This window comes from Sylvia atricapilla, chromosome 4 (genome assembly GCF_009819655.1).
Source record: "Sylvia atricapilla isolate bSylAtr1 chromosome 4, bSylAtr1.pri, whole genome shotgun sequence".
In the NCBI taxonomy this organism is placed as follows: domain Eukaryota; kingdom Metazoa; phylum Chordata; class Aves; order Passeriformes; family Sylviidae; genus Sylvia; species Sylvia atricapilla.
Window position 1 is genome coordinate 57,212,787 of NC_089143.1, and position 25,141 is coordinate 57,237,927.

Sequence of the window (25,141 nt, forward strand, 5' to 3'; positions counted from 1 at the left end):
AATATTCTGCATGGTGCTTATGCACATTTTCTCACTTTCAAATGAGTAACATATTCCATTACACTGCTGAGCTATACATACTAATTGAACTGTAATAAGGGTTTTTTTTTTCTGTTTTAATTATACAATCCATAATAAATAAAAAAAGGATTAATTTGGTCTAGCACCAGCAGAAGTTAAATAGTGGTTTGATATTACCATTTCTTTTTGGAGTAAGACCTCAGCATCACCTGTTGAATGAGGCCAGAGTGACTGTGAGGGTTTAGATTTACCTCAAGAGAACCCCATATGATACACTCCCATACCATAACATCAGTGTTTAACCAGGCCAGGAAGAAGAATTTCTAAGGCTGAGTATCTCAAGTATTTGTGAGATACAGTAAAAACAGATTCCATGATAAACTGAAGTCACTGACTTCCACACACATGAGGAACTCATCTGACAACAACAGCTTTCTGATACTTGTGCCCTTTCACATCAGGGGTACAGGCACAAAGACTTCTGCTGCCAACTGCTGAAGCTCCTGTTTCCACCCTACCTTAATCACCCAACTGGATCATCTAAAACTCAAATTTTAGCTCCCATCTCTTCTTAAAAACTTGCTTTGCTTAAGCCCACTTCAGAATGCCATCTGATCCTAAGCAAGTGATAAACTATTAACCATAACATTACCTCTTTAGGAAACTGCCTTTATTCTCCTGAGCAAGCTATCCTGTCACTAGCATGCATCTACCCATACATTTGTTTCAGAACAAATAACACCAATTAATTTGGTTCTTTTTTTGTAATTTCATTTCAAAAGCGTCCCCATAGCATACCAACAACTCTTGTGTTGTAGTAGTCAGGCAGCATACGCTCACACAGAGCCACCAGCAGCCAGAAAGCTTCCTCCTCTTTTGCATAAAGGAGGAGCACTGAAGTGACAATATTCATAGCCTAAAAGAAAGGGAAATACAATTATTCAATATCTAGCACTGTACCTGGGCAGATGACTGGTTAGGAAATTAGCTGCATCTCTCCCTGCAGATCCCAAACTGTTCAAGTACTTCCCTGTAAAAACAGCAGTGTTTCCCAGTGCTCAAAGAAAGGCTTAAGAAAGCCTCAAATCACAAAAATTCCGTAGGTTTTATTTTAGTTTTATTGCTGTTTCACTGGGACTTTTTGGTGGGGTTTTGGGTTGGTTGGTTTTGTGTTGCAGATTTAAGAAATCAATATTTTTCTCCCCAATCAAGGCTGACTCAGGTCAAGCATCCCTGTTACACTGCTACTGATATTCTGCCATAGGTGCTCTTGGGGAATCTGGGCCTGGTGCAGCCAAAACACTTCCTACAGCACTAATGATGTGCCTGAATTCTCACTGCAGCTGAACCAAATCTCAAGGTTATTAATTAGTGTGACAGCTTTAGGGACCAGAACTGAAATGTCCTTCTACTGCTCCTCTGTTAAATAATCTTGACAAATGTTGTAGCTATTACTTAGTACCACACGTGTTATTATGATGGTATCTGTTAGAACTGCTTGCACTTACTCATGTTGCATCTAGAAGTCTTAACAGCCAGACACTAATCAGGCTTCTTAATACTAATGAATTTAAGTTTCCTCTTTGCAAAAGTATGTAGGAAGGCAAAAAAAGGCCCAGATGATAAGCCAAACAAAGAATGATTTAGGACCAGAAACTAAAGTGACTTGAATTATGGTCGTAAGAACCTCATAACCATGCACTGGAGTCAGCATTAACTCCACAGATAGATGGCTGGGACTCACAGGGATATTTCCTAGGATGCTTTATTTTTTGCCAAGCGTTTGCAGGCCTTTTGCTTGGTTTTTTGGTTGGTTTTGTTTCTTTTCATTGTTTTGAATGATGGCATGGTATCACTGAAAGAGGAAAGGGGGTTCTGGAGGGTTACAACTAATACACAGAATAATGATTCATTATAAGATGGATAGCTAAAAATAGATAGATAAAAATTTAAGGCTGAGCACAAAGTGTTTTGGTTTTGAGGGGGTTTTTGTTAATAAGAAAAAAAACCTTTCTTCAGGGTCTATTGTCATTTTCTGTAGGCAGGTCTGTTTATCACCTGTCCAGTTTTTAGATTTATGAGCAGAAAATTTGCTTACAGAAAACATCTCTCAACATGTGCTGCTAATACTGCTGTTAGAGTTGTGTGATATCCCTCTGGCCTCAGCATTCCTGCCTCTCTGCAGCACTGAGGTGAGCTCACAGCACCATCCACACCCCACTGCGCCTCACACAGCCAAACACACACAGGACTGCAAGGAAAGAACTAGAATTCCAGAAACTGAAGGAGTCCAGGGCATTTCAATTACCTGACAGTATCCTATGTTTGGATTTCTGAAAGCATAAGCTGTCAAGACTCTCCTTAAAGCAGCAATACCCATCTCATTCTGGAATGCAGGGTGCTCTGGAAGGGAGCGGTGCAGATCCCTCTCTATCTCTTCTGTAGCAAGATTGTATTTTCCCATGGATTTCTCCACTAGGTCCTCATAATAGCCAGGATGAGTGGCCATTTCATTAATGGCTCCTAAGAGTAGGAGAACAATATTAAAACCAGGAATAAACAGAAGGTTTAGCAGGTACAGTATTCCAAACATGATGATCTGCTCACCTTCCATTCCAAATGTCACCAAGAACTTCGAAAGCAAATATGAAAATATTATTTCTTTAAAGGTGATTACAAAAACGAAAAGGATGTGCTTTGGTGATTATCACCCCTTCCTGTCTTCTCTACAGGCACTTTTTTAATGAGGTTAAAACTTCTCTGAGGCAGAACAAAAGAGGAGGCATGAAGAACAAACCAACTGTGCAGTCACATGGTATCATGAGGTCCCTCTGCAGCTGGCTGTGGGTTTGGCTATCCTAAATAACTCAAAACTTGTCTCTGAGAAAGCTACTTGCCCCGAGGACAGAATAGATTAATGTTTGGTTGCAGAGAGTATGATATGTCAGCCAAAAGCAAGAGACAGAAACTCCTGAGTTCTATTCCTACTTCTGAAAATGACTCTGTCATCTTGGGCAGGGCATTCAGCTTCAGGGATACCACTACACACTCAGAGTTGCTATGAAATTTCCTACTACTGACTTTACAACTCTGGAAACAAAGATCAAGTGTCAGTAGCACAAAGTAATCTACATAGAAAATATGAATTATAGATACACAGTGAAAACTGGTGCAAACTAGTGTTAATAGGACACAAAACAGAGCTGTGCATTCCTGTGTGTATCTTCTGAAAACATTGCCTTTAGTGCCCAGCAGCAAAAAGAAAATGTACGTGACTGTGTACTACAGCAGGGAAGAAATGGAAAACAAACTTGAAAGCATCATTAGGTGATCAGATAAAGGCCTTGATGTGCTCATACCCTAAGTGGTGTGGGAGGGTACAGCTAAAGAAGGCATATGGTGATAGGTTATGAAGAAAGCCTGAGGTAGGATTGATTTCCATATAACTAGTAATAAAATTTTTCAACTTCAAAAAGAAAAACTTCAGGTGGACACAGATCTAGAGAATCCTTCTCTGGCACAGAATCCCAGACAAATATTTTCTCACCATTTTTCACTTAATAGAAGCACTTAATAAAATGTTAGAGTAGCTTATTTTTATTATCAAGAAAAGATAAGATAGTCGTTCCATGCCACAAGCCTAAACTTTGAAATTCTTTGCAACAATTGCTGTGAAGGCCAAGAGCTTAACTGGATCCAGAAATTATTAAATAAATGGGAATTAGGTTTGCTGGTGGTTGCTGAACATCTAGAAGGCCCTTAAACTACTGGCTTCTGGTTACAGTGTGTGTTCTGCTTCTCATATGTTCTTCCTTAATTATGTTATGTTCCTTAATGACGTTCTTAAGCCAGCTTGACAAAGGGTATTTGCCATCTGAACAGAAATCTTGTCTCAACCTGTCTGGCACTCACTAACAATCACAGTCTTACTTGCTCCAAATATTTTCAGACACTTACTATGTGCACCTTTAATAATCTTTGATATCCTTTCTTTCCTCATGCTTTTGCTTATGTCCCACAGAGACATTCCAACAAAAACCTACCTGAGAAGAGCAGCCAGAGTTCCCCTCTCATGCTTTCTGGAATGCCCTTGAGCACAAGGTCTCTTGTTTTCTCTGTGCGATACATACAGACCCCTTGGCCATATTCAGCAAAGTGAATCTTCCAGGCCTGTTCCTTCAGGAACTCCTTGGCCTACAAGCAAGGAAAGGCAGGCATAAAGATGCAGCTTCTCTTTCTAACACTCTGACCCACTAAAATCTTGAGTGCTAAAAAGCCTGCAATATCCTAACCTTCCAAGTGAGCAAGAAATAACTTGGCTACAGTCCAGTTACCTTAATAGGCTGTCTCCTCCCCTTTCCTAGTTTCTATGCCAGTAGACCTTGCTGTTAAGAGAAGCAGTTATACTTAAGAGCAGGAATACAACCTCTCCTTGAATTACATCCAACTTTGCCTTTCTGTAGTGAAGTTATTTGTACTGGTAAGACAACAACATGTTCAAGCCTTTACTTCTGTGTAAAATACTGCCTCTTCTTAACTCTCTAGCAGTATGAAACTCTTCTGGCTCAGAAACATGGGTTTTTGGGCAAACATAATTTGACAGCCTTGTCAGCCACGTGGAGCACTCAGAGGTGTGTTTTACCAGCTTGGGGTTGAACTCCTCGGGTGACCTGCGCCGATACATGGTCATTAAAGCTTGAGTTGCTGTTGGAATGCCGTTATCATTGAGGTTGAATTGGCGCTCTCCCTCCGACTCGGAGCTCAGGCTTTTGTGAGGGCTGGCAGAAATTAAACTGCTTGACCTTGTGAACACCTGTAGAAAGCAGTCACAAGCAATACAGCGTAAAGATGAGCCAGTGTCTGGACTGTTTACTTCACTTAAAAATTTATACGTGCTTACAGTTAACAAAAACATGTGGCAACAGATATTAAACCAGTAGAGAATAATGAAATAGCGTCCAGTTTCTCAATAGCTCTCCAGAAACACAACCAAATTCTAGATTTAGAATTGCTAGGGTAAGGTTAACCCTAAGTAGCCCAGAGTAATTTATCCAGCTCCCTCAATCTGTCAGCATTATGACCTGTTAGACTGTGATTTGGAAGAAAAGCATGTTGAAGAAAAAGGATTTTCTGACTTCTCAAACAACTTTGAAACTGCAGCATGGTAAAATCTCACAGAGCAGTTCACACCAAATGCCTGAAAGTGCAAGTAGCAGTCATGCAGATCTAGATATGTAGTCATATTACAGATTGCAGTAAAGGCCTACAAATAATTTGTTTATAACTCAGTAGGTAGAACACTTAGATCCATTTACAGCAAAAGTTCCAGCACTATACATGCCTATGTGCTCTGGTATACAACAACACAGTGATTGTATCTCACCATCAACAAAGCAAGTAAATAAATTCTTTTAACACACACATGGCAAACAGGGTAGGGCTACTCAGGACAGTAGTAAGGTATGGCTTAGGACAGACTTGGAATATGACAGAATTGAAATTCCAATTATGTTGGAATATCTACCTACATAATACCAAAATGATACATCACCCCTTCTACTTCGAGATCTGAATTACTATGGGTTTTAACAGAACTGAGGTTGTTCTATGAAGCATCTGAATTTACTTGTAAAAGCTGGAATTCAGCAGAAGGCTTGACATTCAAAGCACCTAAGAAAAGTGTATGTAATCGTATCTTTTAAGAACCATTTACTTTGCACACACATATATAAGGAGGTGGTTCAGAATAGGGTCATTTGATGTTCAGGACAGGGCTGTTGTTTTCCTGTTAGGTCAAATGTGCCAAAGTTCATTAGCAGTGCACATGCAAACCTGCTGAGCTCTGACACTGTTTTCAGAAGAACCAAAAGATGGGATTTAGCAGCTAAAGTCTTGAATAAAAGGAGTTTCATGCCAACTGATAATTTCTTCAAATTATTAAAACTCTGGAATTACATTTGAGTTGGGACAAGTAAATAGATATTAAAAGTATTATTCAATTAACCAGTTAATTAACTATGACACTTTCCAACAAGATACACAGTAATTTCAGACTGTAGCAGCAGAATTAGAGTTAGTCAGGAGTGATGATTTCTCTTAGGTTTAACATGAAAAAGATAGCTATCTTAACTGACAAATTTTAACACTTCAGCTCAAAGGCATTAACACAAAAGAGGTCACATTACTGTGCGTAAAGACTTACCTTCAAAAAACTTACAGGTGTTTCCTCTCCCCACACCAGTTAAAATCCCCTTCTAATAAATTACACATGTTCCTTCACATACCTCATCATCTGAGCTGATATAGCTTCCAGAAATATTCTTATCCAAGTATATTTTTGAAGTGGTTTGTTGCAGAAAGTCTGAGATCCTCTGTACGAGGAAGTCTCTGTCTTTCAAGTTGGCAAAGAGGAATGTCATTCTGTTTTTCGTGCTGATTGACAGTGGGCTGGGCAGCACGCTGGAGCTGTCTGCCTTTTCCACTATTGTCACCTGGGAAGAAACAGTTGTTGTAGGTTAAGATCTTTAGTTAATCAAGCTGCTTGGTCTAGGAAACCATCTTAATACAATAAACCCATGCTTCTTCCACCCTTATATCAAACCCTTGTGGACACCCTTTTACCAGAAAAGATGGTTTGCTACAAGGGCTTATAGGCCTGAAAGATGAAGGCTTGTAATCCTTTAAATAACTGGTTTCAGTACATTTTCTATCAAAACTCCCCTGCACTACTTAGTTGATTTTCCTCAGGCCCTATTTTAAAACAATCAGTGAAACAAAATTTCATGTGTGGGATACAAATCTATCAGCTTTTTTGTAGGACTTCCAAATCCCTCTCCTGCTTCCTAACATCAGCAGCACAGGCTGAATCCATAGAAACTTTGGCCTACCTTTTACTGCCATGTACATGTGAATAAACCATTTTTGAGACGATGCTCCTGTTCAGCTGTATTATAGCTGCATACTGTGAAAACTGCATTGTGTTATTTTAACTGTATTTTCACAGTACACAGGAACTTGCAGCAAAGAGAAGTTAAGCCCATGTCCTCCTGTACAAAGGAAAATATCTAACCCTGTGAGGCGGAGGTTTCTGTTTGGCCCTCAGTTGTTGGGGAAATGGTCACTAATCCAGCTGAACTCCAACAGTAAACAGTACTCATACCACAGTCTACTGAGTACAGGAAACGAGTTCCCTGAGGTTTTGGTAAAGCACATTAACACAAAGAAATCTCAGGGATAAGTCATACATACACTGCTGATGATTTATGTAACAGTTGTGTGTCCTAAAGATCACCAACTACCAGCCTTAAAAGTATATCAATCCATCAAGTTTGGGCAGTTCATACACTGAACAAAACACAATTCACAATTGTAAATACTTTTAACCACTGCTTTTATGACTTTAGATGATTCCTTAGGCAATGAAAACTGACTTACTGCCTTCAGAATAGAAGGTGGCACATTTAATTTTGCTAGGATTTTACTTTTGCTCCTCTAACCCTTTTAAAAACAGAAATCAATGGTAAGACATGAGTACTGTAATATTAATAGCTCTCTAGCTAAATGGATAGGGTAACCATTTCTCATTTATTCTCTTTGAAGACTTAAAGACTACAGTGCACTGCTCAGGTGCTAAACCACTTCTCTGTTCTCCTCACTTCCTTTTATGTTTCTGTTAACTACAAATCTACTTGTTATTTGTTAACCTAAAGGACTTCACTAATAACATACTGAAGTTAGCTGAGAAGTGCTCCCTATATTTTCTGTTCCATGTTAAAAACGTTCCTGTGCAGTCAGCACAAAAGATAGGCAAGTTCTAAAGGCACAGGACAGACATTATTACAGCAAGCTTAATTATAGCTCTGCTGTAATGAGAGCTGATATCCACTTATTTCCTATTCAATAAAGACACACACATATCTGAAGTGCTTTGTCTTGGAGAGGGCACCTGCTGAAGGTGCAGCGAGCACTGCAGTCAGCCACTGAAAAACATCTTCCCCCATCATAATTTCTGAATCAATGCTTTGCTATTGTCTCATCTGTCTAAACACCTCCAGGATATTACAGAACACTGGAATTAACTTAGGGTTTAATCCAAAGCTTTAATTAAATAGAAAGCGTTCCTTGAATTACTAATGGTACTGATCAGTTGTTCTGAGGAATAGCACTACCCCCTGGTTTACTGTTCTCCTTGCTCGTGTTGAGACTTAAAGCTGTTCTCACAGAAGCACTTAGTCCTTCAGCTACTTCTGTCTCTCAAAGCTTTAGAGCTGCTCTGAATCCTGTGCTGCTGTGACTGTGGCTGTCGAAAGCACCTGCTGAATCTGCATCCAGGAAAAGGGGTCATCCCAAATGAATGAATGTCTCATCCCAAATAACCAAAGTCATTGCAACAAGCTGCTGAGAAGCTGTACTTCCAAGTTTCTGAACAAGTACCTGCTTTACTCTTAGTCATTTGTGGGGGAGAACAGTGCCTTGAAATATTCTGTGGTTCTTCAGTCAAGCCAAACTGTCCTTGGTTACAGCTTTGCTGCTACTTCCAAAACTTACTTAACACAATTTCCCATTAAGCCACAAATCAAGTCAACATTAAAAAAAAACCAAACCAAACCAAACCAACCAACCAACCAAAAATACCAAAAAAAACCCCAAACAACAAAAAAAGCAACAAAACCCTCCCACCAAAAAACAAACAAAACAAAAAACAAAAAAACCCCAAAAACCAAAAAAACCAACCAACCAAACAAAAAACACCATAAAACCAAAACAAATAACCCAAAAAACCCAAAAAAAACAACTCCCCAAGACAATTATTTTTTATCACATCAAACAAACTCTTCTTACTGATGATCTGCTTTAAGTAACCAGCTTTAAAAAGGGAAACACACCAATTTGAAAAATACTGGCAAAATATTCTCCACACACATGAATAAACAATTGGAAGCCTCTGTGAAGAGGCAATTCAAAACTTCAGGATTATGGCTCTTTTTACATCTGACAAAAGCCAACCTTATCTAACAGATTCTTTAACAGAACTTCGACTCGTCAATCTAGGAAGTTTCATCCTCCACTCCTCCTTATGAGGCACTAAAAAAAACATAAAATTGGGCTGTAAATCAGAACACAAGTTATGAGAGAGGAAGAACATACGAGGGTGATGAAAACTGATGGAACAAACTCCATGTGAACTTTAGTAGCAGGAACTGTGAACTAAGGTACACAGTCATTAAATATTCACATCAGAATGACATGCTCACAAGAGATCAAAAATATGAAAAGAGCCTTGTCTCCAAAAAAAACCCAATCAACAAAAACAAACAAAAAACCCAAGTAATAGTAAAAAACCCACCGCAAAATAAAAAATTCAAAGCTAGGCTGAAATATTTAGTAAGACATTGCTTTATTACTTGCCCTAAAATTTAAAATAAAATATAAAATACAAATATTTACCTCTCGAAGAGGGATAATAAGGCTGCACAAGTTCTCTTCTTTACTAGTAAAGCAAATGTAGTTTGTAGAAACAAACATCTGACCCAAAATATGCATTTTGTTGAATGGAGTCCAAAGAGTACAGTCTGTGTGTCCATCTAATTTCTCATCCTTGGGAAGTCGGAACAACGCACGGTATCGCTCACTCTTTGCTCTGGCATCAAGATCCCTAAAAAAAATCCCCACAGAAATATTTTCTTGGTTTAGGGAATATATTATACATTTTAAGATGTACTTTATGCAAAACATTGCAAGTTACCTGCAACATATAACTCAGCTAAGCAGGGACCGTACAGCAAAAAGTTGGAAATAATTTGCATATAGTGGAGATACAGTCTTCACTTTTAGAAGGTTCTAAAACTACATTAAAAAAAAAGTCTGCCATGAATGATTCAGACATTCATCCTTACTTCTCAGAGAGGAAAGACTCAGTGAGCTTTTCATATTCAACCCTACTTTCTGGGAATATGTACAGTAAATCCATTTTTTGCTTAGTAATGCTTCTCTGAGGCTTATTTATTAACATTATGGAACCCTTAAGGTTAGAGTTTGTTAACAATTTCAAGACTTTGTCTTGATAATGCATTCAGTGCAAACAAACACTCAACAGTAAGGACAAACAAATGTGACATAATACATGTCAGATGTCACTAAGTAATGAGAAATATAAACAAGCACTTGCTATAATTCTGTATGGTAAACTAACATGAACAGCATATGAAGAAAAAATGAAAAAGAAACTAACAAGCTGAAGTATGATATAAAAGAAGAAGAAATATTTTCCAGATAACTTTTCATCTCTTACAATTTAGTCAATTTTTGTATCACTGTTACCTAAACTACATCCTAGATAGAATAAAGAGTCATTTCTCATTTCCAGTGATAAGACCAAGCAGGAATGCTAGGCACAATTCTTAACAACACATTAATCACTTTGTTACCTTCCCCTACTGACATAAAATGGCCTTACAATAGATACCGAAATGCAGCCAGTGTCAGGAGATACAGTGAAGATCTTCTGAACAAATGAGCATTTGGCTCAAGTAAGTTTATTTTTACAACATGTTCATATTCAAGTATTTTCCATTTCCTATTTCAACAAGATACCAAGTGATTATATTTACATAATTATTCACATTTTGCCACTGCTGGATTCAATCATTCCTTTTGGGAGTAACAGTAAGTGGCCTCAACATCAGAAAAGTTTTGGACAAAATCCTGTAAGTAAAAGCACTGAGGAGGAAGAGATGAGTAAGAGCTGGTGCTACCTACCTTTTTAAAGCAGATACTTTTTTTGGGGATTTCTTTTTCAGTTTGGGTAATGACCTGTCTTGTTCAAATCCTTCATTGTCCAAAAGCTGTCGCATAGCTATGTTGGCAAGCTGTTCCATTAGTTTAAATGTCTCACTGATATTAAGGAATACTGAGAAGAAATGTTCACTTGACCTTGTGCTCACTTTGATCATATCAGGGAAGAGCAGTGTAGCATTCTTCTCAAGCTGAGTGATATCAACCCAACGGATAACTAACTTTGCTGAACGGGAGCAAACAAAAAAAACGACATTCAGTACAAAATTGAGCATATTCAGGGGCTTTTAGCTTCCCCTTCATCTAAAATGCATTCAGCTGACTTTTTCTTGCACCTTGAAAAGTTGGGAGCACAGCATAAATAGACCAAGCTTGTACAAACAACAGCTATCAGCTGACAAACAGCAGATGAAAGAGTTTAAATCTCATTTCCTTTATTTACAGAACACCACACAAGCATTACAAAGCTAGGTGAGCTAACACGACTTATCATTGTCACCACACTTCTCAGACTCTGATGTCCTCTTTTCCTATGGAAGCCAAGAGACAGTCTAAACACACCAGACAGGCCTGTGTTACTTTTTTATACAGTATAAAGTTTCAAATATTACAGCCATGACAGAACCTCAGCTTTTCTCCCAACACCAATCCAGGTGGTGTCCTTAGAGCAGGGGCTAAATCCCAGGACTGATACTGATCCATTGCCCATAACCAAATACTGCTGAATTGTTCACCTCCACCGTGCTTTGAATCAACTCCCTGTACTGCAGACCAGTTGCATCCACACTATGCAGTTCCTTATTCTGGGTCTCCTCTGAAACCTTTCTGATGTTCTGGTGCTGTACAAACGTAAATGTGCCATTTAAGGCTGCAAAGTTTGACAGAGTGGTACTTGAGGATTGTGTAAGAGCAGAAGAGAAAGCCAGAACTGGTGTGATCTTGTCTCTATTCCCTTTTGGGCATAGCTCCTGAGGTGAACCATGTCCCTGGGAAATGCCAAACACTGTTTAGAAGAGAACTACTTTGAGAAAGACCAAACAAACAAGGGACCAAACACACAGTTCTGTGACAAATCAGGGAACTGCTCCCTGCTTCTCTTTTCCTCAGCAGTGTCTTTGTACCCTCAGAGATCAGCATGTGAAAAGTAACAAGCTACAGGAGATTTCCTAACCATTTTCAGATGCACAAATTATCATTCCACTGAAAACATACCTTCCCTGCCCATGAGAAAAGAGTAAAAGCAAAGGTGATTAATGCTGAGATACACCCAGCCCTGACGGGGAACCTTCCCCTTCCAGTAGCTGCAGGAGTAGTAGTTGACTAATTTCTCTTCTTCTGGCATCCCAAACAGCTTGTGAAATTTCACTATGGCTTCCTTGAACTTCTCTGTGTCATCATCCTCCTTGATGCCATTGATTTTGTTGTACTCAGCAATGATGCCCTGGTAGGGAATGAAGAAAGGACATATCCTGTTAGTGGCCATAGGCTATCAGATTCCCTAATTCCCATTGCTGTCCAGGCCACAGGCCACAATGGTTACTGCAATGCCAAGGAAGTCTTCCAGTGAGCTCTTTCTGTTCTGCTCACTCTTTGGCTTATGTAGTTATTTACTTTATTCAAGGCTTTCTTTCTGATGACCTTACTCCCTACTGTGCCTATGGCAAAAGGAACCAAACACCAACCACTTGCCAGTACCTCGTTTTAAATTAACCAGCCTAACTAACTCAAATACTCTTAACAGCCCTGTGAAGAACCTATCATCTGTAGTATTTTCCTCCTTCTTCCTGGGGAGACAGACATAGGATATCACATGAATTTTTTCTAAAGGGAAGGAAAAAAGTATAAGGGAGAAAAGCAACTGTTGCTCTTTAGGGAAAATTTAAAATTACTTCTATGACCCCTCTTACTGGACCTTGAGCAAAGAAGTGGAGCAAAAGGCAGGGAGGTGGAACAAGAAAAAAAGAAGAAATCTTCAATTAGATAAACTAATAGGATAGGAAAAAAAATTCCCACTTTCAGGTGCAGATGATCTTCATGATATTTGAAGAGGCAACAGGTGAAAAGATGTTTTTTGATATTTTTAAAGACTATGGTTTCTTCTGTTCTATATTGAAGCTCTGTTTTTATTACCTTATTTTCCCAATCTCCTTTACAATCATCTCTATTGTCTTTTACATTAATGTTATACATTTTTTGCCTTTTTTGTGACTTTTTGCCTTCAACTTGCTCCATGTTTACATGAAGAGCAGCAGAGTGTAAGACAGAACCATCGTTCACATTTAGCATTCATCCAACTCTAAAGAAGTACCAATTTCCTGAAGGATTATATTTCAAAACACAAATGTCTTCACATATAAGGTATTTCCGTGACCATCTAATACCTGATTCACTGGGAAAACACAAGCAACTGTGGGATTCATAAGAGAGCTGAGTTACTATATGAGATGTTAGAAGAAATGAGACAAAGCCGATACTTTGAACACACACCCAGTAAAGAGAGTAATTTTGCTTACAATCTTTGAACAAAGTATTAATTTTTACATAACTCTTAGTATGAAAAAAGTACTTTTTGCCAGTATAGCTATTATCTGTCCTATAAAGAGAAAAAGAAATTCTGAGAAAAGCAACACTCCCACTTCCCACCAAGCAAACAAATCAATGAACCATCAACCCTCAACAGCTATATGAGGTGTAAATGCTAGTACTAAAGAATTTAACTACACAGAAGAGGGGGAGGAGACATTTTGAGCGCATTAAAAAAAAAAAAAAAATTAAGCCTTGCAATGGAAAAACTGTTGCACAGACAATTGTCTAAGTTTATGACAGTCAACAGTGCAATTAATTTTAGAACTTACAATGCCTTAAGCCCTGCCTAGATATCTATACGGGTTTTTTTAAAAATCACACTGCTGTAAGCTACAAGCACTGATCCCAGTTTCCCTGATTTTTACACACATGTTGCTACTTAGCATCTGGTATTTCTTCAAAAAGGCAGAGCAGCCTGGGGACTACCAGCTCCAACTTGTTTCAAATTCACATCAGTTTTCCTTCCACAGTCACATTTATCATGAACAACATTTGCAGTAATTAATACACTACCTGGATTTTTCCTCTGACAAATGTATTTATGTCATTCTCATTTTCAAAAATGGAAAGAGTTTGCAACAAATTCTGTTCCAGCCATTCCCAGTGTTCAGTGATTTCCTTCCTTGAGCAACCTATATAAAAAAACCCAATCAAACAAACCAAAAGTCACAAAATAAATAATTCACCAGTGTCAGTGTTCCTTTAATCATAACCAAAAACTCTAAGAAAACTTGCCAGTAAGTGCAATATTTCACTAGATGCTGTCCTCCTGGAAATTCCAAAATTTTTTCCCATTGTATTTAAATTAACAACTCCATTGAAGGCAACAGAATGGAACATTCTGTGCCAACTTCCAGGGGAATGTCACAATTCTGGTTGCAGTACAGACACATAAATCATGTAGCAGAACAGCCTACATATGTAATCAATATTTCAGAACCGGAAATGATCACTGCTACTTCTCCTTAAAGCTACTGGATGCAACCAGACCTTTCTGGAACTCAGGAGGTGGTCTGAACACTATTTGATTTCTTGTTGCCTTTAACACTGCTGGAAAAAGCAATGATGAAATGCATGAGCTATGGATACAAAACTAAACTGTCATCAGAAAAACTGCTTAGCTCGTAAGAGCAGTGACAAGCAGTGCAGACACACTATCATGATGAACGATTTCTCAAAGCTGTCTCTTTCTGCTTTGTGGTTCAGCAATTATTTTTCATCACTTCTGAAACAGCTTTGGCTGATTATTCTCAACCTGTAACAGAACATCTCTTTTTGCCCCCCCTGATTTTTGTCTCCATTATCTCACTATTTAATGTCCCAGTCTCCCCTACAGCAGAGCACGCAATCAGCCCAAAACCTAGACCCCAGTTCTCAACAATTCATCATCACAGGCTAGGTCTTTCTCTTGGCTTTGTTCACTCAGGACTAAAATACATATTTGCTGCAATGTTTTAAACTACAGGTTTTTTTATCTCTGTTACTGGGAAGTTTTTCCCTGTCTTAGCATATTAAAAGTACTCACCATTTTGCCACCATTGGCCTTTTAGGTAAATTAAGCAATTATTCTGACTCTCGGGGAAGGGGAAGAAATCCAATTTAACAGTTAAAACATTGCACTTCAAAATACAGAGCCCTTAAGACTGGCAGGAAATAACAAATGAAAATAGCTACAACATAGCAACTTGCATAAAAATGCATATAATTACCATTACCACAAAAACCCCACAGCAGTTCTATACCTGAAAAACACACAAGAATGACTGATTTTACAGGTGGAGAAGGATCTAAAAAAGTTGTTCATTTCCAAGCAGAATTTAGATATAGCTTACTTTAGCCTTAAACTGAGCACGAGCAGACTCGGGGGGACACTGGCATGGGACACAGCAGGGCTGCTACAATAGGAAAGGCTGACTGTGCACAATATTTTGCATTTCTAGACCATCAATTGTTCCTGAAAAGTAACTAAATAACAATTCTCCTGAATAATAATTCAGTAGACAGAACTCTAAGCTGCGACACCTTTAACCCAACACTGTACTGGAGAAAGGGCTGTTAACAAGACTTCTCTCCAGAGCTATAAAGCTTCACATTCACCAGCCAGAATCCTCATACAGCCTACATCAGTAGACTTAATATCCAAGAAAATTCATATCCAAATCTTCTAAACAGTCATTTTAGAGTAGACAACACCCCCTGGATTACTTTCACCCTTAGAATACTCTTGTACTAAGCAAGACCAAAGGTCATCAACAAATAATGAAAAAATTGCATTTCTTTGAGTCACTCTGAACAGCAACTTACTGAAGATGGAGATTATTTCTTTACTGAAGGCAGAGAAAAAGACAAATTTATGTAAAAATAGGAGATTACAAGTACCAAATAACCAGCAGTCTACCCTTAGAGAACAGGGAGGGACAATGCTGGACAAATCAGAGTTGCACAGCTAAATGCAGCCAAAGCCCTTAGTAACCTGTATAATTTTAACAACCCTTGAGCAGTTCAGAAGGAATTGCTTTAGTTGCAAATGCATAAAATAACCACAGTGCAGAGCCTTAGGGAACACCGAGCTGCTCAGCTTCAAGGCTGCATAGATAAATTATTTGTTCTTTGTAAAATTTTCCCTTCCTGTAAGATCCACACTCTTCCCCTCAAGTGACAAGACTACGCTAAAGCAGTCTTTAACCAAAACAACTGAGCCACCAACCAGGTATTAGGAGACAAAAAATTCAAGAAACACTCCACAAAATGGACTCACAGACACATACATTAACTACATCAGCAATTTCAATTGAGAGTCATAATTAAAGAGCATGCTTATTAATACTAGCCTAAATGTAGACAGAGTACTGTACTTTACATAAAATCCACAGTATCATTCTCCAAAGAAAAACAAAATTCTCACACTTCAGCAGCACCATAAATTTCCATATGTATGGTACATTTATTTATTCTGGGGCTATAAATCATAACTCTGTCTTCCATTTTATGCCCCTGCTTATCTTGAGGCACACTGTAGGTATAAAATTACAGTCATTATCTATAGGTGTTATGCAAAAAAATCTAAAGAGAAGCCACATGACCCATTTCCAAAGTCTTAAAAATCATTTCTGACTACATGCACAGTATAAGGGTCTTTGAAGATTTTGTTGGGAGCTTTGTGATACGCTGTTTTCTTTGAAAGGGAGTTTGCAAATAGCAAGAAAACTTGTGTCCTCAGCTGCCCCCTTTCAAGTTTATGGGATGGAGGTGGTTACTAATTGCTGTGCACTGACATCTGGATGAAAAGAAATAAACATACAGGCAAGTATTTTTACCATTCTTTCTCTTCTTGGATCCATGGAAAGCTGACAGGCACTACTCATGGTCACAGCAAGAGTAGATAACAGTAAAAAGCTGTTAAATGCAGATTTGGTAACAACATTCATAATATTGACAACTTTGTTAATATCTGCTTTTAGTATTAGCTATCAGGTAAATTATGTTGTATGAATTTTAAATTAAAGGTAAGTTATCTTACATGAATTCTAAAATCTTCAGGGAGTTGGTACTAATGGGTGTAGAGAGGGAAAAGGTTGTTTGAACTGCTACTTTCTTTCAGGTCTGATACTATCAAAAATAGTAAGAAATACTTCTGCTAGTAAGAGCTATTAGCAAAATTTCCTGTTAGATTCAGAAGGTGACACAGCTTTGATACCACCTTTGCCAGACACAGAAATCATATGCTCCTAAGAAGAGAGCCTGGTTTGAACTAGAATTATTAGATCTATAGCAAACCTTCATTTGCTCTTCCTTCTCTTCCCTTCCCAAGAGCGTGTTTGTCTGGAGGAGAAGTCATCCAAACAATCTAAATGTCAAATTTTATGGGGAGAATGGGCACTAATGAAGTGGCACAGTTAGCAGAGAAGAAGCCTAGAGCATCATTTCCCAGAATTTTTGAATGTCACACAGCAGTGGGGGTGCTGGAGGTTACCAGGCCATTAAAGAGATGATAGTCATGTATGCATTCCTCATTTGTTTTCTCTTGTCAATTCCCTTTCAAATTAACAGAGTTTTGGCTGTTGCCAAAAACCTTGTTGCCAGTGAAACTTTTGAGCTGGAGGAGCTGCACTGAAAAGTTTGCATTTGCTAAGACTGAAAAGCAATACTATCAAACCAGTGATCTGATGTGACAAGCTTGGCCAATCAAAGCTAAATGAGCTGGATCTTCTGCATTTAACCCCAGACAATGCTTTTGAGACAGCAGACAAAACCAGAGACGAACTCCATTCTGGTTTATGTTACTTGCAATAGGTGCCTGACCACAGAAATAAGCATTTAGTACAGGATGTGATACATGCAAAAATCCTATTTAATGTACAAAAGTATCCACTCAATTGTTTGCACTACTATAATGACAAAAGGAGCAGTCCTACTGCTAGATCTGTCCAAGCTGGAGCACTAAAGACCATTAAAATCTTAAAGTCATTGCACCTATGTAAGAACATACACTTCTGTAGTTATTTAGCCTAGCTACCATCTCGCTGAATTCTAAATTCATCATACTTAGAAAGATCACACGCTGCCTGAAATAAACACCCAGGAAGCAGGGCATCCCTGGGATCTAGACGGTATTTATCCTGGAGGAGACAGGAAATGTCTCAGTGTTTGCTGTTCAGTATTCACATGACCGTTGGGGCTGCACTTTCTTCCTGGTTACCATTCCAAGGGAAGCCAGGTGCCTTGTCTGGGTTACCAGGGTGCTATAATCCAGGTATTCCTCCCACCATCCCCTTTAGAGACACCCCATCAGCCAGGAATGCTGCACTTTATTAGTGCTGTAGGAGTGAGCCCCAGGCATAGAGAAGAGCCTGCGAGGAGGAGGAATGGTACTGCTGCTCTGGGAACACCTTTGGGAGAAGAAATGTGGGAGGTAACAGATGTTTTGCCCCTGCTCCATGGCCATTTCTGGTTTCACTCAATCACTGTGCATAACACACCTCCCCCATGCTGGCATTCAAGGTCTGACTATCAGAAACTCTGGTGCCACTGAATTTTACCACTGCAGCAGGTTTTCATCCTGACCCATTTATTTGCCCTGAGATGACCATGCTCAGCAGGAAGGACTGCTCTCTTACTATGTTATGTGACACAGTATCCAGGGAGAACAAAATTCCACATGTCAGTGTTTTTGTCCTTACCACAGGCAATGGTCCAGTAGACCATGGAGTCTGGTGCTTGGTAGAGGATTCGATACGGTGCCACTCTGGCACTGGAGTCCAACACAACATCGAGAGTACCCACAAGGAGACCTGTGGAAGAGGAAGTTCTGATGAACACGCAGTCATGGAAAATTCAAGATCCCACAGGAGAGGGCTCTGCAGGCCCTGCCCATTCCATTTCACTCTCCACAGCAAAATGCAGATCCACAGATTCATCCTCATGCTTGTTGCCTCATGTTGTAAAAGGAAGAGTGATTTAACAGGGAAACATCTTCAGCTTAAACAAGACTTCAACTCTTTAACTTATATCAATGCCAGCATAAAGACAGGCAAACTGAAGCAAAGCAGAAGGTAACTGTGTTATAAAATCATGTTTAAGTTATTTAGCTCTTTCCTGTGTTTCAGATCTGGAGCCCTGAGCAGTAAAAAACCTACAAACAAAACAGCTACAAACCCTCCTCCAACACCAACAAGAAATCTCAGACAATACACCCTAAAAGGGTTCAAAACATGAATGTCAGCTAGGTAAAACTCAAGACTTCCAGCAAAAATAATTGTTCTACTTAACAGTCTGATTATATAGGGTAGGAAGGATCAAAATGCCTTAAGAGTCAAGCTGTTTTTCAGGTGAAAGGATACTTAGAAAAGACAAAGCTATACTGTTTTCCAGAAGTAGCTTTGAAAATTCTTTGCTACTGAGAGAGCCACCAACAGTCACATACCAAAAGCTAATAATTCCCAGCTGTATTTCCACAAATATTAGATCCTATTTTTCTAATAAACTACACATAAAACAAAACTCTAACCCCCCACCTCTCTGCAAGAAGGACCTATTTATTTTTAAACTGTGTAAGTTTACCCTCTTTTCATCTCCAGAAAGAAGTTTCATCTCCCCTGCAGAGATGTCACATTTAAATTTTTATGTTGAAGTTCTCAGCAAATTGTTTCAATTATTTTTAAAAAAAAATGAAATATATAAACAATAAATGGATGAATTTTCAGAGATTTTTTTTTTGGTGAAAATATTTATTGGGGTAGAAATTAGGGGGCGGGTTTAAACAGACGGGCACCAAACCCATTTTTAAACTCTCCTGTTAAAAGTTCTCTTCTCCTTTCCAGTCTTCTGTGTTCATCTTTTACTGTCAATAGTTTTATTAGTTCCTCATTTTGCTCTGTTGTAACTGGTATACACAATACTGCTTCCCTCGCTGTTCTTCTTTCAGATTTGTGCTGTGCATCATAAGGATGTAAAAGCAGTACCCCTTCTCCATCTCAGTAGATCCCTCAAATCTGAACTGAAACTGACACTAAGAAATACTCTACCTATCAGTGATTCTGTATTTCTCCCTTTCTATCTCTTTCATTTTTATTTTGTTTCATACAGATCTTCTCAGGTTGTAATCTCTTTCTGCTCAATGAATTACCATGCACCACTTCTTAATCCAAGAATTCTGCAACAAGTCTGAGCACAACATCAGGCCATTAGTAAGGTGTAAAGCTATTTTTATACCCTTAGTAAGATGTAATCTTACTATTAGTAAGGCTACAAAGCTATCTGACTATCTGATACAAACACAAACATTAATGTAAAATATCCCAGTGTACATTAGTCTCACTAGCTTCAGCTGCCCCTCATTTCTCACACATTTTGATGACTGGCTGTACACACTGACAATTCTCCACCAGCCCTTCTGGCACATCCCGGCTCCTTTCAAATTCAGGAGAATGAAGTAGGTTAAAATGTACCTTTAATTACTTTATTTTTTTTCTCTCCATCTCCATTTGCTTCACAAATACAGTACAGCCCTGGCCCAGAAAGCCTCAACCAAGGGCAAAAGCCTCAATCATGTAAAGCTGCCAGAACTGCACAACTGGAGTGGGGACCAAGGCAGACACTACACTTTGTTCATCATCTGGGTTTGCTGCAAATACAGCAGGAATCTTTTCTCTGTGCTTTTCAGCTTCACACGACTACTGACAGTAATAAATATGCAGTAGGCATGATGTAATAGCTAAATAAAGTTGTATGCTGGCCAAATGCAATCTTCTCTGAGACAGAGAAACACTGTTAATTCCCTGTATTCTTTAAAAATATGCTTGTTTCTTTCCTCTTGCTGCGTTTCCAAATTCACTGCCACATGGATGGTCCTGCCAAACAATTCTGCCCCTAGTTCTTGGAGTGATGTAAAAACTGGGACATTCAGGTAAGACCAAGAAGTCAAAACAAACCTACTGACTTGCACAGCAACGTCAGGTTCAAAGGAACGTCTCATCCTACCTTCTTCTCCCCTGGATATGGTAGACAGGAGAGGAACATCCCCCTGTGCCACCAAACAGGCTAAGACAGAGCAGTGTATTGAAAGAATGTGGAGAGCACTATGAAAAAAAATTAACAAAAGAGAGAAGCCAGCAGTGGCTGAAACAACAGGCGGGGGGTAGGAAAGGAAAAGAAAACAAAGAATACTTTCCAATGATGCAGTAAGTAGGAGTTGGTCAGAGGATTTGCAGTAAACAGGTTGAAAAAATAACCACGTAGTGAGGTTAAAGGAAGAAAACTGACAGAATTCCAGAAGATAACATGGAAATTCAAATCTGAGCTTACCAAGATAATTGCAACTGACAGTTTATCAGTAACATTTTACTTGTGTCATGCAGCAGCTGTTTTGACAGACAATATGTGTTATTAAAAAATAAAGTATGTGTTTTTATAACATGAAACCTTGTGTAATTGAGCAGCTGAGCCTGCTTGCTCTCCTCCATGAGCTGTTCCTTTTGTGTTGTTAGGTCAGTGCTGGTTGTCTTGGGTTTGGGTATTTGTTGCTTGGTTGGGGGTTTTTTTGCAATGCAGACATGTGATGCAATGAGAATGAAATCACAGCAGTTCATACTGATAATCTGTTTGAGGATTTTCTACATGAAGTAGAAATGAAAATTAAAAAAAAAATTAAGAGAATTTTAATACTTTTCATTAGTTCATTAATTCTTCATGTATCAAGTACCTTTTCAGACAGGATTAAGTAAATGAGTTTCTATAGAAACAGAACAGGCAACAAAGAATCATATTCCTCAGATTAGACTGGCCCTTGGGCAAGAGCCAGTGAATTACCCAGGCATCAAATCACATGACTATACTGATTGCAATTTTTTTCCCATTCTTTCATCAGGTTTCTGACTGCATAATGACTTAAGGGGAGAAATTTCCAGTGCAAGAATCTGAAACCTACAAGCCCTCATTGAAGCAAGAGGTTTTCATGAGAGAAGGTTTACTGCACATGGTATAAATTGTAGGGTTAGCATCACGTCATTGATGGGAGCCACAGTCCTGAAGGCACTCAAGCATGAGTAACCATTTATGTATGAACAGACTCATCACACACACACCTCCCAAATTTCTAGAGCAGCCATACCTATACATGAGGCAGGAGGGGAAAAGGGAGGGATAATGCCTTCACTTTGCTCGATACAACTTTTTAATAAGGTCAGGTTCTTCTCTTGCTAACTTCAATTCTAAAGCAAAGGTCGAGAAGATTGATCAGTATTCTCTTTCTTTTCTGTAAAACACAGGCATTAGCAGAGGAAAAATAATTACATGTAATATCTGGAACCGGGGAACACAAAGCCACAATTGGCTGAGGGCCTGGGCAATTGCTCCTGCATCGTGTTACTGGAAGGACATACAAAGCACTAGAGGGAATTACTGGAAAAGGGGCTCAGTTACTCGATGCACTTCGTGCTGATGGAAGAAATCACACTACATTTTACTTATCTGACCACATTCAGTGGTGGCTCACATTTACTCATAAGCTGGAGGGGGAGCCTATAACCCTTGCAGAAAGTATAGACTAGTAGTCTTTATTCATTAATTTATTTCTCTATTTGTATCCTTACAACAGCAACCGATTTTCAACCTGTTTTTTTTTCCTAGAAGGCATCACATGAAGCCTGACCTCCTCCATAACACAGATACCCTTCACAAACTATTCCTATCTCACCAAAGAGTATTTTTCAGAAAGGTAGGTCATCTTGGTTTGAAAACTAAGCCAAGAGCTTCAGCCAGCTGAGACTCTTCCAAGCACCACTGCAGTCCTTGCTCCTTGGAGACCAGTGCTGCAGATGGCTTACAGTCCAGCCTGATTACAGACTACCCACAAACAGGAATGAAATCAAGCAGTGACCTGTAGAATCAGCCTGGTACATTTTAAGCACTTACACCTTGGAGTACATAGATTCCAACACCTGTAGTAACTCAGTATACCTGTAGTACCTCAGTATACCATTTGGATATCCACGGCACAGATCTTTGCTGCAGGAATATCTCTCTCTCTTTCTTTTCTTTCTTTTATCTTGCATAATAACTTGCAAGTGTCTTTGTAAAACATCAGTTACTGGTGTTTTTAAAGGAAAAGCAAGTTTATGCGCTGTACACATGAACAAACTCTCTATTAGCAAAGGATTTTCCTATGAGAAACACTAACCCTCTTCTACAGAAAGCCACGTTTTCATTTAAAAACACAAAGACTGAGCAGCCTTTATCACCCTTTTACAGTCCCCCTCACAGCAGTATTATACTTGAGAGCTTCTGTGTTTTACCTGCTCAAAGCAGATTGCATTACATATTCAGGAGTGAGGATCTGGATTGTGCATTACCTCTAGTGCACTTTATCAAAACACTGAAACCAATGAATTATAATAAATAATGGCACTTCAAAGCTTAAGGATTACCAGCAGCCATGGCTCTGTTGCACAGCAAGTACCAAAAATCTTGGGATGGTATCAGACAGTGATGCTTCCTAGTCACCTCTACCCTCAGAGTAAAGGAGCTTCCAGCACACACCAGGGACCTGTGACACATCCATTCTTCAGTGACACGGGCAACTCGTGACATTCTCTGCCTGGGGCCAAGGACATCACCCTGCAGTTGGTGCCACTGCCTGCTGCGCCCTCCCTTCCCCCAGTTTGCCAGAGTACAAACATGTTACTCACATGGCTCCTGGGAGAAGAGCCCTGCCTCATCCTCCTTCCAGGTCAACATGAATCCACACCTCAAAATACTTTTTGTTAGAAGATTTTTATCTAGAAATGTCTAAACAAAGACCGTGCGTGTTTTTAGCACACAGAGTAAATTCAAAATAATGCCCTGCAAAGGAGCTGAGACATAATACAGATCAGACTGTGACTCCTGGAGTCAAGCTCATGAGCTGTCACTCAAACAGCCTCATGGATGTCAGCAGCCTATTTGTGTAGGAGCTCAACACCACAACCAGGAAAACTTGGAATGTCACATGTCACAAGCAAGAACTTTTCAGAATAGGCACTGTGATAATCCAACACTGAATCAAAACCCCACTGCTTAAAAGGTCCTCAGTATTTGAAGCACACTCATGATTCCTCTTTCCACTGAAGTGAGACGCACACATCCTGAGCACATTTCTGAGCTCTGGTCATAAACCTGAAACACCCATGGCACCGATTTAGATTGCACATGTCAGCTGATTCTCAAGAAAGCTTCAATCAATAGGGTTGGTTTAAGCCATATTTACACCCTGAGCATTCAGTTCTAATTTGATTTAATGGACAACGAATAAACCCACCCTAAAGTTTCAGTGTTGCTTCCTGAGCTATAAAAACAATAACTCTTAACAACACACAGCTAAAGCATACAGCACAAGGTATTGTTTTTCATAGTACCAATAATGAATCATCACTCCTTCCATTCTTTCTCAGGGGAGTTTATGTGATTAGCTCTCTCGTTTGTTATTACAAGATGAGATCATCCCATTACTTGTCTGTCAAAACCAAGAGCAACAACCTGAACTCCGTGGGTAATACTACAGACAGATCCTTTTAAAAGGGAGGGCCAATTCTACTTGATGTGATTTTACAGGAAAGCTTATATAAACTGAAAATATTATACACCACACAAAAAAGAATTTGAGTGTTAAGCTGCCAATACTGGCATTAATACCCACAAAAGTAAGAATATAACCTCTTCATTGTGAACACTGCCCTTAAAACTTTATGAAGGGCTACACTTTTTAAATAGGTGCTCATTCATATGGATGAAAGTAAAATGACCTCTTCTAAAGACTTATTTCCTAACTGTCTTCCCATGTGGCTTATCTAATGTTGTATCACAAGAACCAAATTCTTCCTCCGAACTTATGACAATTAATATTCTTCAATTAACTAAGAAATGAATAACTATATCTATTTCTTATATATATTTATATAAAGAAATAATTAAGAAATTAGGATTTGTTAATTTTTCCCCAATGTCTGCCTTTGCTGCTCTCTCTGCTTACCAACCCAGTTCTACAGAGCACTGATTTGTCCAGCCACCCTTTCCATTGCACAGGAGCTTTCAAACACGTTCAGTGAAACTGACTTTAAGGAAGAATTGTCACTCTGCTGACATTTAATGAAAAAAGCAGCAAAATCAGTATTTACTTTCTCTGTCTCCAAGCTGACAAACACAAATGAGAGAAGACTGAAAAACTAACCACTTAAAGAAAAAGCTTGGGAAGGGCCAATGTGATGTC

At 39.0% G+C, this 25,141-nt stretch overlaps 1 protein-coding gene across 2 annotated transcripts in view; it reads right to left on the reverse strand.

Annotated features, from left to right (window-relative positions):
- Window positions 1–25,141, reverse strand: part of TBC1D9 (TBC1 domain family member 9) — a 47,965-nt gene that overhangs the window by 15,165 nt on the left and 7,659 nt on the right. For both annotated transcript variants that reach the window (XM_066317982.1, XM_066317981.1), the window contains exons 2-11: window positions 18,582–18,692; window positions 13,915–14,033; window positions 12,028–12,256; window positions 10,780–11,041; window positions 9,469–9,676; window positions 6,306–6,512; window positions 4,664–4,834; window positions 4,065–4,215; window positions 2,330–2,544; window positions 820–937 (exon numbers count right to left, since the gene is read on the reverse strand). In XM_066317982.1, coding sequence (XP_066174079.1) covers window positions 820–937; window positions 2,330–2,544; window positions 4,065–4,215; window positions 4,664–4,834; window positions 6,306–6,512; window positions 9,469–9,676; window positions 10,780–11,041; window positions 12,028–12,256; window positions 13,915–14,033; window positions 18,582–18,692 — 1,791 coding nt within the window. The remainder of the gene's footprint in view (window positions 1–819; window positions 938–2,329; window positions 2,545–4,064; window positions 4,216–4,663; window positions 4,835–6,305; window positions 6,513–9,468; window positions 9,677–10,779; window positions 11,042–12,027; window positions 12,257–13,914; window positions 14,034–18,581; window positions 18,693–25,141) is intronic.